This window comes from Passer montanus, unplaced genomic scaffold, assembly GCF_014805655.1.
Source record: "Passer montanus isolate IOZ18808 unplaced genomic scaffold, ASM1480565v1 scaffold35, whole genome shotgun sequence".
Taxonomy (NCBI): Eukaryota; Metazoa; Chordata; class Aves; order Passeriformes; family Passeridae; genus Passer; species Passer montanus.
Genome location: NW_024368263.1, coordinates 4,949,728 through 4,966,417, shown reverse-complemented (window position 1 = coordinate 4,966,417; position 16,690 = coordinate 4,949,728). Strand labels below are relative to the sequence as shown.

The 16,690-nt window shown below is 40.1% G+C and overlaps 1 protein-coding gene across 5 annotated transcripts in view; it reads right to left on the bottom strand.

Annotated features, from left to right (window-relative positions):
• ANKFN1 (ankyrin repeat and fibronectin type III domain containing 1) overlaps positions 1 to 16,690 on the bottom strand; it is a 105,081-nt gene that overhangs the window by 49,622 nt on the left and 38,769 nt on the right. For 3 of the 5 annotated variants that reach the window (XM_039716454.1, XM_039716459.1, XM_039716457.1), the window contains 3 exons: positions 11,853 to 12,054; positions 5,450 to 5,660; positions 518 to 712 (listed from right to left, as the gene is read on the bottom strand). In XM_039716454.1, the coding sequence (XP_039572388.1) occupies positions 518 to 712; positions 5,450 to 5,660; positions 11,853 to 12,038 (592 nt within the window). In that variant the 5' untranslated portion in view covers positions 12,039 to 12,054. Of the gene's footprint in view, positions 1 to 513; positions 713 to 5,449; positions 5,661 to 11,852; positions 12,055 to 16,690 lie in introns of those variants that run through there. The other 2 variants (XM_039716456.1, XM_039716458.1) reach the window with 2 other exon arrangements.

The window sequence follows — 16,690 nt, the reverse complement described above, 5'->3', positions numbered from 1 at the left end:
TCAGTTTTGCCTTTTTCCTTTTATATGTTCCCTGTATTCTCCACACATAAATTTGGGGCTCTGTAGCCTATTGTATGAGTAGCTAGTTTGCCCAGTACTTTTCCAGAGCCTTTCCTTAAGCAGAAAGACAAAACAAATTCCAGAGCTCCAAGCCCTGGGAGGTGTAGGGTCCCAGTGCTGTCTTGGTTCTTCCTGGGAACCAAGGCTGAGAACAACTCCTTGAGATCCATGTCATGGACAGAGCACAGCTAGTGCCGAGGGGGGCACTCCAGAGAAAAGGCTTGACCTGGGGTGGAATTGCATCACCATTTATCCTCCTAATTGGTGCTTTTTGTCCATTATGCTAATTTCCTGAAACCTATAAAAATATACTCATCCCTGTAGGGGTGGGCTTTTGTGGTCATCTTTCTATAACTGCCCCTGAAGGCTTTCAAATAAAGATCCTCTTTTTTATTAACTGCTTACTAAAATTGCCTCGAGTTTCATTTCCAAGTTGAGAAAAAGGCAACATACTCACGGGCATGCTCGTAGCCGGCCTTCATGCGCTGGTAGAGCCTGGCCCTCCACTCCCAGCCCCTGAGCTGCTTCTCCCTCTCGGCGCTGTCCGTGCCCAGCCCTTCGCTCGCTGCTTGCGCGGATAGCTCCGTCACTCTCTGCTGGGCCTCCTGCACCAGCGTGCTCAGGTGCACAGACCTGCTCTCCACGGTCACAACTGACAGGAAAAGAGGGAAAGAGGAAGTGCTTGGCAAAATTTTGGCCGTGCTCAGAACATGTCTTAGGTTACAATGTAAGCTGTACCCAAAAGTGGGTATTCTATCACCATCTTCATAAACTGTGGAAACTAGTTGGGGCAGAGTTCCTTATTTCCTTCCTGACTCATCCCTGATAACTCTGAGGGACATCTTCTGTTAATGGGCCATTGAGTGTCACTGCATGACTGATAAAATTATACCATTGAGAGATTCTCCACCCCGAGGGAGGAACCAAGCATTCCTACCTGGATATGAACTGAGGTTTGGAACACCACAGCAGCCTTTTCCCACTGGATTCACAGAGAACAAGACCTCCATAACCACCACTGGACCTTCAGAGGAAAATCGAGCCCTTCTACAGGACCACTGCTTCAACAGAACCACATTTGTCACTCCAGGAGAATTGCAGCCACCATTTAATCTGACTGCTACCAACACCCTGAACAACAGGGTGTCAGGTTGTATTCTGGTAGTGTTTCTCTATTATTGCATTTATTTTAATTGTCCTTAAAGATCTGGCCACTTAAATATTATTAACAACATGAATAAATTTTCCACATTTTTTCATCTGGTATTTCTCATATGCTTAAAATTGTCTTAATTAGACCAGAATTGTCTATCTGTTGTAAGTCAGAATATGAAAACCAAGCTAAAATAATAACCTCTCTCTAACCTCTGCTTTGGTATAATGTCGTAAATTTGCTTTCAAAAAAAAAGAGATTGTACTGGTTACAAACACAATATATAAACTTCAACAAACAAGAAGAGATCTGATTGGCAAAATTAATAATTCTTTGTGCCTAAAGTCCATGGCTGGTAAAAAATTGATCTCTTTCCAGCTTTTTGTGATACAGTTTTGTCCAGAGAATTTAATTAGTCCTCTGACAGGCAGTGAGCAGCTTGCCACATGGAGATTTTTTCCTCCCATGCTCAAAATAACATTAATTTGATGTTTAGCAGTTCAGATTTTCTGTGTGAACTACTGTGGTGAACATCAAGGTGAAAATTAAGAACACATAGGTTACAAACTAGAATAGGTTTGATTTTAGCCTGAGTTCCTTAACAAGCCCCTTGATTATACAGTGAAATATGGTGAATCAAATCCTATTTTCAGAGTTGCTCTTAGCCTAAAATTGTTCAATCTCTAGTTTAGAAAGTATGACTTGTAAAGATGTTTGATTTGAAAATAAATGCAGGTGTTGATTTGGTTTTCAATACGCAGGGAAGAGTGCAAAAGAGAAGGAATTCTGAAATCACAGAAATCACTTTGGTGGTTTTTGCAGAAGAGCTCTGAGATAGCCTTAATTTAAAGGCATAATCAGTGCCCTGGCACATGTGGCTTCTCTTAGCAATAGTGAGGAATTGCTAAGTAGAGACAGGCAGGCTATTGGTTGCCCCAAGTCTTTCACAGGAACAGCAGGAATCTTACACAGACTGAACCCATCATTCACTTGCACAAGTCAGGAGCAGCAGACATTTCTGAAAACATAAAACTGTACCATAATAAAGCACCAAGGCTCTCAAAGGTTTTTCACAACACCACAGGAGCAATATGTATGTGGACATGAATGTGTTATTTCTAAACTGGGATTATATGGGACAAATTAGATTGGAAAGGACCTTCACTAGACCAGTCCTCTTCAAAACAGGCTCAGCCAAGAGGTCAGACTGAGTTTCTGAAGGTATTATCCAGTCTGGTCTTGAAAACTTCCCAGGATGGATGGAGATTGTTCCACTGCCTCACTGTCCTTATAGTGAAAAAAGGTGTTTGTTTTATTCAGCCTGAATCTCTCATTTTAACTTTTGCCTCTGTCTCTCATAACAGTGTGACAGCCAGAGTTTAGCAGAGTCTAAGAATAGCCCTACTGATGTGAAAAGTGGCCTGGAATCTTTACAGCCACGGGAGAGCAAAGAATTACTCAACACCTCTGACATCCAAAGGGTTGTTTTTGAAGAATGTTTGTCTCTAAGACTTTGCTTTCAGAAGCTGGCTTGAAGCCATCCTTCTTAAGTTTGATCATTCTTCATATGGACATCAGGGACATATGGCCAGGCTCCCTGGAACCTGCTGGTATGCTCAGAACTGTTGTTTACTGGGAGGCCAGAGGTGATAGGGTTTCCTGGATCCATGCCTACAATAAACATGCAACACATCTGATAGCACAACAGGACTGAGGAAGGAGATTTTATGTGCCAGAGCTTCAGGTGGTTGAGCATTGGCATTGGTTCAAGTTCTCACTAAGGATCTGGCTCTATCTGTTTAATCAAGGCTCAGATCCACATTTGCCGAGTCTCTGATGTCCAATCAGCCAGTGGGAATTTTAATCTTATTTTTATTTGGGTTCACATGAACAAGCCAAACCATGAGTATATGATGAATGATAGTAACTGAAAAGATAACACTTTGTCTTCTCCCCAACTAAATTAATATTTTAAACGCTCTACTCTCTGATCTTAGTTACTTTGTTTTTAAAAGATGTTGGGTTCCTGTTGAGATTTATACAATCTGAGTTCCATGTGGAGATGAAGATCATAGTTTTACTTTTCTATTGCTTTATCTGCTGCTGTTCCAGGCAGAAATCCAGGTGATACAGATGGAAACTATCTGTCCTCCAGATCCTCTTTTCTACAGAGTTAGGTTAGAGGCTATAATGAAATTTCAGCTGGATCACTGCAGCTAATATATACAATGAAAGAGCAGAGGTTTTCTGTGAAGGAAGTTTTTTGTTTGCACTTGGAATGAGGAATTCTTCCATTTCACCTTTTCCCAGCTCTGTACATCTGTCTTGTACATTTCTAATCACATTAAGAGAAGCTGTGTCCAGTCCCAAAACTGGGTGAGTCAGGATTTTACCCTCCCATTCAGCCTGAGGAAGTTTTGCTCAATTGCCCACCACAGAGGAATGAAAATGCCCCTGCTGGGTGCTGGATCATGTTCCTGCAGCCCTGAGATGATACAAACAGGATTTAATTTGAACAGGGTTAGTTGAGTATGAAAAGCAGAGCAGAAAGTCTGGACAAAATAAAAGGTGACTGCCATCAGTTCCACAAGAATGAAGCCACGCACAAAGGTGCTCTGAACCTTTGTTCTGAGGGCTGAAAATATCTTTTTGCATTTTACTCTCAAACAGCCACTGCAAACCCTTCAGGTAAGAAACCCAAACAAAATGATCATTTGCTTTTTACTGGGAATGTTTCATCCATTATTTCAATCAGAAAAACTAAAAATCAAGATAAGTGAAGTGGAAATTTGGTGGGTATATTTTGAAATGGAAATGAGGTGGTTATATATTCATATTCTCTGTGTTCATAGGCATGTTTGCATTAATTACAGGAAATGAATACTAATTTATGATTGCCCCTGCTCGCCATCAGACTGCATTTATTTACAGATGAGGTCAATGAAAAATTAGTTTAGTCTTTTTTACTGCTGTTTAGAACACTCAAGACTGTGTTTTCCTCTAGATTTGTCATGGTTAATGAATGTTGCTTCAGCAGTCAATCATGTACTCTAAATGCTGTCACACTTTTTTTTAAAGCCTCAGTCATGAACCATGACAGAAAAATAAACAAATAAATATAAAACTAAAAAACTCTTTTCACTGAGCAGCTACACTATGCAAAAATCTCCAGGGAAGGTTAAAGGAGGCCAGAATAAATGATAATATAAGTGCTGTGGATATAGAAAAGCAATAAAGGTGTACCAACACTGAGGGTCTGGCAAAAAAACTCAACATGCACATGCACACACACTCTCCAGTGAAAAAACTGGCAATGTTAGTAGCCTCAAGGTGCAATTTCCTGGAGCACTGAGATTGACATGCCAGCACTAAATGTTGTTAATTTAACTAACTTCAAATTAATGGCAGAGTCTGCAGTGGCCGAAGCGCTCAAACACAGTCTCATTATAGCCTTGCTGGGAATGTCCTAAATATAGGCATTGACAGTTTAAAACAAATTCTCTTACATCGGGGTATTTTTAGACCCACGTAAGGCGTCAGAGTTTGTGTCATGGTATATGGTTGATTAATTGGGTTGGTAAGTCACCCTCCAACCCACAAACTGGGCATAAAAAGGCCCGTGAAGGAATACAAAGAAGTTTTATAACTACAATATGTAGTTATAAGCAATACTGGTATTCCAGTAAAGTGAGAAGGTCTGTTATGTGTATAGGTTTTCTCTGAAATTCTGATTTAAGTGGGATTTTAGGCCATTTGAAGACTAGTAGTGAGGGGTCTGTGGGGAATGGAAATGATAGATTTCAATACAACCGGCCTCCTGAAGGCAGCATAGCCAAAATCAAAAGGATAATCAAAGAAAAGCAAAGTCTAGACAACCCATCATCCTTTCGTTTTTCATGACAAACTCTGCCAAACCACGATCTTTGAATCACTGAGTTCCTGTTGCCATATTTTCAAAGATCTTTTTCTCAAGATTGCTATTAACCCAGCTGCCCCAGTGTTAATCACATTAGAAGCTCAACATGATTGATTACTTGGTGTATCTGAGAGAGAGAAAAAAATCTACTGAGCACATATTCGATGAGCAGATATTGCTGCAAATATCCTCCAGCACTCTTGTTGTAATCATCTATGATAAAACCAATTTTTGTGTGTTGTGCAATTGATTTTCATTAACAACAGCAGAACTGATCTCATACAAGCAATTATCTAAGTCAATTTATGTTCTTTACTTACAGTGTGGGCTTTCCTTTGCCCCAACGTGCAGAAGGGTCCTGGCAATGGGGACGTTGTTTGTCAAAATGGCAATATCCAAAGGAGTGAGTCCCTCGCTGTTTGGTGTGTTCAGGTCCAGTTCCTCCAGGGTGTATTGATAAAGAAGAATCTGAACAGCATCCAGGTCCTGCTGCTCTACGGCCTCAAACATAGCTTCATTGCACTGGAAGTTCTGTGTGTCAATAAAGAGAGAAATTCAGTAAAACTTTTCAAATGTTGATGCTTTAAAAATAGAGAAAATTTGTGTTTTGTGAGTTTGCTCCTGAAAATAAAATATTGTGCCTCTAGCTCCAACTTAGGCTCAGCTTACAGCAAGGCAAATGTTTGCAGCAGAACTGAGCTTGGTCTACCCCTGGAGTGCTTGAAATTGCTTCAGGTCTGTGGGAAGATTCAAGTGAGATTCAAACCCATATGAAGCAAACACATTTTTATTTAGACATCTGTCCTGTAATCAAACTGTATGAGCAACATTATGTTTGCAGTGTGAAACTGGATGATACACCACAATTTTGGCAGAGCTTTGGACTACTGAGCTTTTCAAACTCAAAATTTCAATCAGATGATGGAAATCTAAATCAAACAAGCAGTTCTGCAGATAAACCTTCCCAGTTCCAGCATAACCCAGTGTATTCATTCTACCACCTCAGTAATTTCTAGATGCCCGTATTATTGCATTTAAGTTGTAACTAGAAGAAGCTTTGAAATTTGTAGGCCTTAAAAACAGAAGTAGAAATGGGACTGAAAAAATGGACTGTCCAGTGTGCAGGTCTGAGCAGCAGACAGCACAAGCAGCCAAACCTGAGGACTTCCACAGCACCAGCTCTCAGGCAGGGAGAACCACTGAACCTTTTCCTTACCAATGTCAAGGAGATAAAAGAATGGCACAATACAAAGGCCCCTGTTGTTTCCTAATTGAGCTGGGGAGAAGCAGGTGCAGGAGAGTAGCAGGGTCTGCAGGTTTCTTTTATGAGAACATCCTTCTGGAGCCTGCAGTAATGACAAGTCATTTGCCAAGATTCTTTAAATTCTCTCCCAGTGTCCCATTGCCATAATTACCTGATAGGATTTTTCCCTCTTTGGAATGAATTAGCAGGAGCAAGAGGCCCAGCAAGTCAAGGAGGGCTCAGAGCACAGATTCAGATACACAGTGTAAACCAGCTCCCTGTGTCCCAAAACCACAGAGAAAATTCTCATCACAGAATGCACTCGTTATTCCATGAAATACATACTGAACTGAAACCATCTTCTACTGTGATTAGAAGTTAACACTTCAACCACACTAAAACTTCATTTTCTTTTTCAAATATCAATTTATCAATAGTTTTATTGGCATATCTGTGTCCAAGTTTAATCTCAGTGAAAAAGCATTGGCCTGCTGGAACAGCTGTGTCTCCTTCTAAAACACATGGACTGAGGGTTTCCAAACAGTTCTGGAAACTGCAGTCCCCATCTCCACCCTGGAATTTGATCAGTTCTACAGGAGCTTCTTTTTCAGTGTGCTTGAAATCAAAAGTGTCTTCCAAAATTTTCAGGCCTGACAGGGATCTTCTGGGCTACTCTTTGCATGTGAAATATTGGTAGCACACTAAGAAATTGCAAAGGTGATGTTAGCTAAAAGTTTGAGAGCAGACCCCATCAGTGCTGAATATTGGGGATCAGCAGAACAGGAGGACAAGCGTGCAGAAGTGCCCTGTACCCCAAACTGCCAATGTAAGGAAATGAGATACTTCTGTTAAGATGACAATCTAAGGGTGAGATGAGCTATGCAGCAATAATGCAAATCTGGGACAATAATGCTGACTTGGGAATCACCTTGTAGACACTGAAGTACAGAACAGCTCATGCTGCAGAAATATTTTTTCTGTAGGTTTCCATGTAGAATAAAAGATATGGCTTAAACATCAGTGCTGTTCATGGGGTTCTGTCACATTCTTGGGTTTAATCTCTTCTCCAAATGGTAAGATTCAGGTTTAATTTTATAATCAGATACTTAGGCCAAACTCCAGGGTATAAGATAAAAAATCCCAGAAAAAGAGACAGTTGATTGGTAAGCAGCTCTATTTGCCCTTCTTTTTTAACCCCTTTGATCATGATAAAATTGGTTTGTAAGGACATACACTGTCCTTAGGCAGAGCACATGTCCAGAAAATTGTAGAAAAGAAGATAGCACATATTTCTCTTGTTATAAGGGAAAACTTTAAAAAAGTCAAAGCAAAATGTAAAGCTGATGATATTTCTGAGTGAAAGACTGTGGTGCTCACTCAGGACAGGAAGGTAGTTATTTCTCTCTTCACATTTTCCTTTCTGTGTCGCTCTGTACACACATAGTTTTCCCTTTTTAAAAAAAAACAAACCAGAATAAGTAATTATCTTTTAATTTGCTTTACATATGTGCACAAAAGTTAAATGAGTTAGCATTTGTAGAGTGCTACCTTAAGTGCTCAATATCATTATTTGGCTTTAATTCAAATTTTGTGAGAAACTCAGGAAATCTGGTACTACATCACAGAAGTTTCTTCCGTTATATAAACAAAAAATTCACTATCACATGATAATAAAAGAGAGGTGGCTAACTTCACTATTATACCTGAAATTAACCCAAATTGTGTCCGATAAAAGCATTTTGTACTTTTTAAATACACACACCCACACACCCCTTAACAGATTTTACCCACCTGTCAGATTGCTGTAGAATTTTTTTTAAAAAATTTGATTTAAACTGGGTTTTTAAAATTATCATGATTTAGACCTGCTGGTGTGACTTTGAAAATACATCTTCAGACTTCCGCTTGCCAAATGAAATATCTGAAGTATTTCTGAAATTTTGGCCCTAAGAAAGTAGCTGAGCAGAATCTAAGCCCATGTTTAAGTTAAATTTGTTGTAAACGCTGTTGCCAACTGACCTGCTGGCAAGAACATTTCACCAAAAAGGAAAAAAAATGCAAGCAAATTTCTATTTCTTCATTTCATTAGAAATCTGATTGAAAAAGCTGCATCGATTTACATGAGAAACAGAGCATGACTATTATAAGCTGCTTCATCCAATCCAAACAATTACAAGATCAAATTGCAAATATCAGGTTTTCCAAATGAGCAATTCAGACACAAGCAATAGGCTGAAACACATTGGCAGTCTTGTAACTTCAAAGAGTGTAAAATCATGGCAGCTGTGATGTGGCCTTTCTAAATGGTCATGTGTGCATCCCTCATCCATAGAAGAGCACATCAAACTCTGCTAGACAATAAAAAACATCCAGGAGAGGCAGCAAAGTATCTATTACATCTTCAGCCATGCTAGTGGACTGCCCCGTTTAGAAGTCTGCATCCAGTCCAGCTCTCCAAGTCCAGAAGAACATTCTACACATCTGACCAACTTTCCCCAACAATTTGATTTCACACAGAAAACAGAAATATATTTGAAAGTTATATAGTTTGCTGCAAAAAGCTTATCACATTCCATGAGAGGACTCTCTAGTATTGCAGCGTGTTTCAGACATCTGCAGCCTTGGGATAGGAAATCCAAACAGGTATAAGGAGTAATATTTTTAGACCCCAGTGCTCTATTTTAGTCCAGCTAATATTGTCGCAAATACCAACAATTTACCTTTTACCTTTTACCAATTTACATTTACTAGATGACTTTCTTCTGCTCTGAAAGGACAAAAGCATTAAATTCAAAGAAAAAACTTAATCATATTTAAAAGTGATTGGGTGAAATTTAGGAGCAGTTTTTACATTGCTTTTTCCTTGACTCAGTCCGGCAGCCTCTAATCATTAGCTGGACAGCTGTGCTATGTGATTAATTTATTTAGGTGTTACTATGATGCACAAATGTATATACTGAAAAGAACTACAGTATTGCTTTGCAGTAAGTAATAACCATGTTCCAGTAAGTGATTCAGTGCCAGAGTGTTTAGAAATGCAATCTTATGTAGCTTAATTAAAATGAAGTGCCCCTTTCAAGCTATTTGCTCTAAGTTTGACTGAAAAAGTCCACTATGTACCACTGGAGTTGGAAAAAGTGGTAAAGTAGTTTCTGCAAAGACTTGTTTTGATAAACATGAGTTCAAGAATAAAGCTATTTTGGGACATTGCTATGTCTGCAGCAAGACAACAATTTACTGAATGGAAAGTGTTGCACAGCAAGAGAGAGTGGAAAGAAAACTCTTCACAAGCCAAAGCTGAAAGAAAACAAATTCTAACAAATGTTGTTCACTTGTCTGGAGACATGATTTTACTCCTTGACTTAGCTCAGCAGCACAGAAACTCAATGATTAGAAAATACATGAGCTAGCAACTTAACCTGGAATATTTTCACCCCTTCACTAATAATTTTCTTGCTGCTCATTTCTAGGGAAAACTGTGAAAACAACAAGCAGAATGGATAGAATGAGATCCAAAGCCTCTCAAATTTGGGGGAGTCTATTCACTGCCTGTTGTGGACACTAGCTGAGTCCCCAGACTGGTGATACCTGGGGGTTTCTCTGCTGGGCTTTTGTCAGTGACAAAAGCTGTGACATTTCAATGACAGTGTAGTGGGCTGGGGGAACAAAGCTAGCACAGATATGTCTGTGTCCCATTAGATCCCCATCCACACAACATAAAATAAAGTCTCCTATTGATGATGGCTGATGGAATAGGCACTCCCACTGCTGACAGATCAGAGTGAAAAGGGACAGATCTGAGGCTCTGAGTTACTGGCTCAAGGTTAGCAGAGGACTTGGCCCCCAGAAGCAGTGCCCTGCTCCTCAATCCTTTGGCTCAGCTCACTGGCAGTTTCTCTTATTAGTGAAGTATGACAGAAGAGCCCATGTTTGAAAGAATATGTAATCTGAAGGGTGTATTTAGATAAACACTGGTCAGAAGATATGCTCACAGACTGGCATTCATTCAGCCTGCATGTCAGTCTGCTCTGGCAGGTCCCCAGTGCTGGTTTGTCCTCCTCCTTCACTCCCTCAGTCATGCTTGAAATTGAAGTTGGGAAAAAAAATAAAAAGACAAGATAGTGGCTAAAAAAAATAATCTAAAGTATCTTTCCTCACAGTTCATACTTTGAGGCCTGAATTCAAATCATCCCTACAAACTGAAAAGGATTTGGAAACCCACAGCCTCAAAAGCACAGCTGCTGACTACCTGAAAAGGCTGCCCTCCAGCTCAAAAGCCTTGTTTGAATTTCAGGCTTCTCTTATGAAACAAGAATCTATTGGCTCTGAAAGAGCTGAGAGGAAGCAGCCATGGTCCCCTGCTTCCTTCAGGTCATGGTTTTTCTTCATAGGAGAGAGACAACAGTCTCCACAGGTCATGCAAGGGTCTTCTGACTTTGGAAAGCACAATCCTAGGAGACAGCATCAGCTAATTTAATTTAAAATACTTTCTAATTCTTGCACTGATTTATATAATACGTCTCTTACATAACTTGTGAGTATTAAAGGAGTCTAGAGTGTCCTTTCTCCTTCTGACAAAATGTGATATTTCTGTTATCTGGCCCAGCTATACTGAATTCAGTCCTGCACTGCACTAATCATCTGATTGAGTGCAGCAGAGTGCTGGCTCCAAGGGGCATTTCCTGCTGCATTCAGACAATGTCATTAGACTTTGCTCGTCAGAAGTGGAGACAAAATAATTCAGAGGAGAAGTTGAAGAATGTGTTTGTTTTTCCTATTTAGGAAAAAGTGGGATTTATTTTGTTTTGGCAATATCCACAAGCAGGTTCATCTTCCTCCAGCAAGTAGAAAAGATTCTGTTGTACACTGAATTTACACTGGGCTGTTATTTCAGAGACAAAGTCCATTCCTCAAAATGCATGCACTGGGGGCTGTGTAACTTCACTAGCACTCGCAGCAGTGGGAGCCCTTGTGAGGGTTAAATCCAGCAGGTGTTTCTATATTTTGCTGTGCTGGTACCAGAGTGCTTGGCTGGGATTTGGATGGGGGTACCCAGGCCAGACTCCTTCACATGTGAGCTCTTCCTTCTGTGGTGTTATCTACTGACCATCACCACACTCTGGCAGTAGCCTTACATTTGTCTGTCACGCCTGAAAGTTCCATTTGCTCTGTCATTTGGAAAAATGGGAACTTCTATTAAAAGCCATCTTGACTTTCCTCAAAACATGTTTTATTCTTTTCTTGTAAGAGAAACACTTGCATCTATAGATTTAACTCACGTTTTGTCATGTAAGTGCCAAGTTACAGGGAGCCTGTCTTCACCCTTCAAGAAGACCAAACTCTGTTTTGACAAAGGGTCATTAATGGCAAGGCTGGGAAGAACACAGGGCACTGGTCAGGGAACAAAGGAGAGGGTGAGGATGGCACGGCTGATGAAGGAGGCTGAGGGAGAGGGGAGAGGCAGGGCGGGCTGGGGTTACCATGGAGGCCTTGCGCAGGCTGAGGCGGTCGCAGCGGGATCGGAAGTAGGCCTCGTCAAAGGACGTGTGGCTGCCCTTCAGCTTCTCCGACAGGTTCCGGTACAGGCGCTTGGCAGCGCTGGGCGACGACGGCATGCTGTGCTTCTTGCTCTGCAGGAGGCTCAGGCTGTGCATCTGCTGGGTCATTCTCAGCCAGGGTTCTCTAGAAGGAAAACGGCAGCCATTTAGTGGGGTTTTGCTGCGCCAACATCGTGGATCAGAAGTGTGTCACTGGAACACTGTGCGAGGCTGCTGTGTCTGAAATCACTTTCACACGCAGCTTCTGCACAGCTGAAAATTCTACACATTTTTCCATGGCAAATTTCTCTTTATGGAATTATACCCATAGATATCTATGGAGACAAAGAATTAAAAACAGAAAAATAAAACAGACTACCTCAGAATAATTTGCCAATTCGTCTTAGAACGAGGAGTTTCAATTAATGAGGGAAACAATGTTTTTGCAGACTGAGCTCTGGTAATACAGGTGTCAATAAAAAATGACACCCAAAAGAATATGTTGTTATGGACAGTTTCTAACACGTGGCATCTTCCTCACATAGTGGGCAGGTACTGGTTGTGTCTCTTTGTCGTATTACTTTATCCTGCTCTGTATTTGCCCTGTCCATTTAGGGTACAAACCCTTCCAAGAGGGACTGCTGCCTCTCTCTGACTGCCTCACCTAATTGGATTTACATATTATCTAATAATTAAACAATACTTTCTATGCTCTATCATTACATTCCTTTTTCTGTATTAAGAAAAATTGAATTTATATTTAACTCTGGAAGTACGTTATGTGGAAATAATTTTGACTTTCTGAAGGGAAACTAAGAATCAAATTTGACCCAACTGCATAAAACAAACTATCCCTATGGATTTTTAAGTGAAAAAGTGAAAAAAATGCACTATTTCTTCACATATTCCTTTTCCCCTGACAAGTGTGTACACATATATAAGGCAGAATGCCTCTCTAGGAGATTTCACAGTTGTAATGGTAAACCTGGCTACCTTTTCAGAGCATCTTTTCTGGAAATAATCTTCAATATTTTTGTTGTACTATGATACAAATTCTTTTTTGTTCTAATGGTTTCAGCCTTCTGAGCAAATTGGATGGCAGGACCAGACTTTAAGGAGTATTTCCAGTAAAAGCATTCTTTACTAAACAGTCATCCTACTGTGGAGGCTGGTTTTGGTATTTGTCCTTAAGATTAAAGACATCATCCAGGTCTTTTAAGCTTTCTACATCTTCCTTTCTTACAGCACACTGTGGTGAGCAGACACCCTGAGCATAAAAGTATCTCATTACAATTAATTTCACATATTCTCCATGCTCCTGGGATACTGAAGAGAGACCAAATCTCTGAAGGAAGAGAGACAGAGTCAACACAATTGTCATATTGATTAAAAGACTTTGTTACATTAGAACAACAGTGTGTGCAATCAAGAGGGAATTACGTGAGCTGCACTCCTGAAATAAATGTGCAAGTGTGGAAATGATCAAAGCTCTCTGGGACTCGGGAGACAGCAGTACTGCAAGGATTTTTGACTGGTTTTCTCTGAGTTTATGGAGTAAACTGATTATCCACCTCCCAATTTTCTATGTTTTTAGAATTTTAAAGAAACTCACGAAGTTACCAAATTTAATAATAATTTAATTCTCAGTTACTTAGAATAACACTTTCAGTTCTGTTAGTACATAGTGCCACATTTTGTCCCACATAAATTTCTCCCTTTACCTCTGTTTTCAAGAACTTCTTATTTTCATCAATAAAGTATGGGTCAAAACACAGACCCAAATAGTGAATAAAAATAGGCCAGGGAGTGCCATAGGCATGTTTGTAAAGGAAGTTTCAATTTCCCAAAATAATCTGATTCCAAGACTACAAGTTTTGAATACCAAATTCCACACACAAATACTAACACACAGCTGGTAGTGAACACAGGATAGAAAGAAGAGTTTGCATTTGCCACACAAACCTAACCACCCTCAAGATGAGGACAAGGAGGAGTACACCAAACCAATTCTTAATTCAAAGGCAGGTCAGCCCTCTGCACTGTCTGCTTTGGGATTATGGGTTTTTATTTGAAAAGCAACAGGCTCAGCACATCTGAGTGGCTCAAGAGAGGTTACAAGGTTCATGAAGCCAATATGGGAATTTACTGAGGGGTCGTGGAAGTATACATTAAAGAAATTAGGAACATCTACTTAATAGGACTTCTCCTACCTATTGTGGTATTAGTTAAACAAAACAAGAAAGCCTGGTGTTAATTATGCCTCTGTCAGTGTTCTCCAGGCTGATAAAGTCCTCCCCCTCTCTCACAAGACCAAACTACCTGCTTGCTTACTTTAATACACTCAAGGATTTAAATAATTACAAAAAAAGGAATTTTGCCAGCCAGACTCCAAAAAAAAAAAGCCCTATCTCTTCCATGGCCTTCATTAATGCAGGAAGTGTATTTGTCTCCATCTTCTTGAACTCAGTTGCCCAGATGTTTTTCACAGAATCTCTTGGAAGTCATCAAGTTCAAGCTTTTCTTGAGAAGGGAGAAGTTGTTTCCAGAATCTCAAATTTCTACAGAGAACAGCTTGACAGCAGCATTTTTCTTTTACGAGAAAATACTAACCTGAGCAAGGAAAGGAGAAGCACCTGTCAGTTCTTGGACAGTTTTCCAGGAAATCAGCCTTTGGGAGAGGTGCTCTAGTGACACCTCTCCCAATATACATTCGAAACGCAGACAGTTGGCAGGGCTGTTTTCTCTGTTTCAGTGTGTACACTGCAAAAGGACCTGGAGCCTCTATTACAGCATTCTAGAATGCTGGTGTAGGCTTTGAACCAAAGCAAATTTAGGCATCACTGTGGCGCTAATCTGTGTCACCAATCCAGAAGAGTTTCAGAGCAGTTAACTACCAAGCCTATTTCCCATGGCACAGCTTACTGTTCTTATGGACTGTGACTAAACATAATTTGATTCCAGATATTACTGTTCCTTGGGTTAGCTGGAGTCCTTCCCACCTTGATCTGGTCAATGAACCAGGATTTATCCATTCAGAAGAAAACAACAGTGTGTAGTAACCACCTAAACAACAACATCCAAGGACAGTAACCATGGCGTGCCCCTGCCACATGTGGAAGCTTTGTCAGTAAAAAGCCAGAGCAGGTCCATAGTCTGACACTGATGGAAGAAGAGAACAGAATCTTTTATAATCTCATCAATGTTTCTGTGAAGTCAAGAGCAGTTGAATTTATAGAGAACCTAAGTAAACACTCTTGAAATTGCAGCTATTCAGCAATAAAACAGATGGCAACTTTGCTATCCACACAGAATTGGTGAATCACAAATGACTTGAAACATAGATGTGTTTCTTGTATACTCACCACCAATATCCCAAACAAGAGCAGGGAATAACTGTGGAACAATAAAGCAATAGCTGGAAGGACATGATGTGAACGAGCTGCATTTTTCACCAGTGTACTGAAACAGTAAAGTGCAAAATGCCACTGCAGATTATGAGACTTAGCATCCTTCCTAGTCGCATACAAGGTATGAAATGAAAAAAAAAAAAAAGGCAAGTAGAATATTCTGTAAAACTTTCTGGAAGTGGGATCTTATTAGGCTGTAGAAATGACTCACAGTAGAGCAATGGGAATGACATGGGGCAAAATCATGGGTGAAAAGCATAATAAGAAATAAAGAAAAGAGACAGCTCAATCCACATGATTCTGTGATGGAAAGCACAAGGTTTTTTGGATGCTGTTATTTTTTTACAGAAATAAACTATTTCATGAGAGCATTTTTAGGCTCCTTAAAAAAGTTATTAATTTTATTTCTTTTAGAACCATATCCGTGCCTCAGCAATCAGGTGAAGACCTGAAATGTGCCTTGTCTTGATTGAAATAACAAGTACCCCAGCTGAAATGCACTTAGCCTGTGGATGTGCCATTGTCAGAACTAAAATTTTTGCAGCACCTGGAAGATTAATCATTTAGAAAAAGAAGATATGCAGAACAGCCCTATTTGAGATTTTCACCTATGGAATGCTCTTCACAAAGCTGACACGGGTCAGGATGACATAAGAACTTCTCCATATGGTTTGGGGTAGCCCTGTGTGATCTAATTTGCACCCCCACAGCAAGGTGAGCACTGCAACAGACAGCACAGCACCAGGTTTTACTGGGAAAGGCAGGACTAGAAAAAATAACAACAGCAGCTCCCCTTATAACCAGACATAATAAACAGCCGTTTTCATTTCCAAGAACTAAAAAGCACAAAATTCTTGCAGGAGATCTCTGGGGAAACAGTTGCTGCCCTGCCCTGGAAATACCCATCAAACCAGTCTGTGTGACAGTCACTGTGCTACAGCTAGGATCCAAACCAGGGACCAAGGTCTCCCTAGTCATATTTCATATTTCATTCTGCACATCCTGCAGCTTCATCTTTCTGATTGTATTTCTACTTGCACTTAAGCACTGAACCATTTTATTCCCCATCACCAGGGTCCTTTAAAAGCCAAATTCTAATACAAGTGAATATAAAATAGTTATCTTTACAAAAGATTTGTGATTTTTTTCCTTTTTAATTGTCAAATATTGACCTAATATCCATGTCCCTCAAAAACATGTTGCAGAGAAAGAAAAAGAAATACCTAAATTATAGATCACTCTCTGTTGTTTGTGGCACATATATGCTACACTCTACAGACAGGTGCACTGGTAGGGCACAGCATAGCTGTAAAAGCATTCTCTTAGGATTTTAGGAAAACACAACAGCTGAGAAACCACTCAGCAATGTATGTT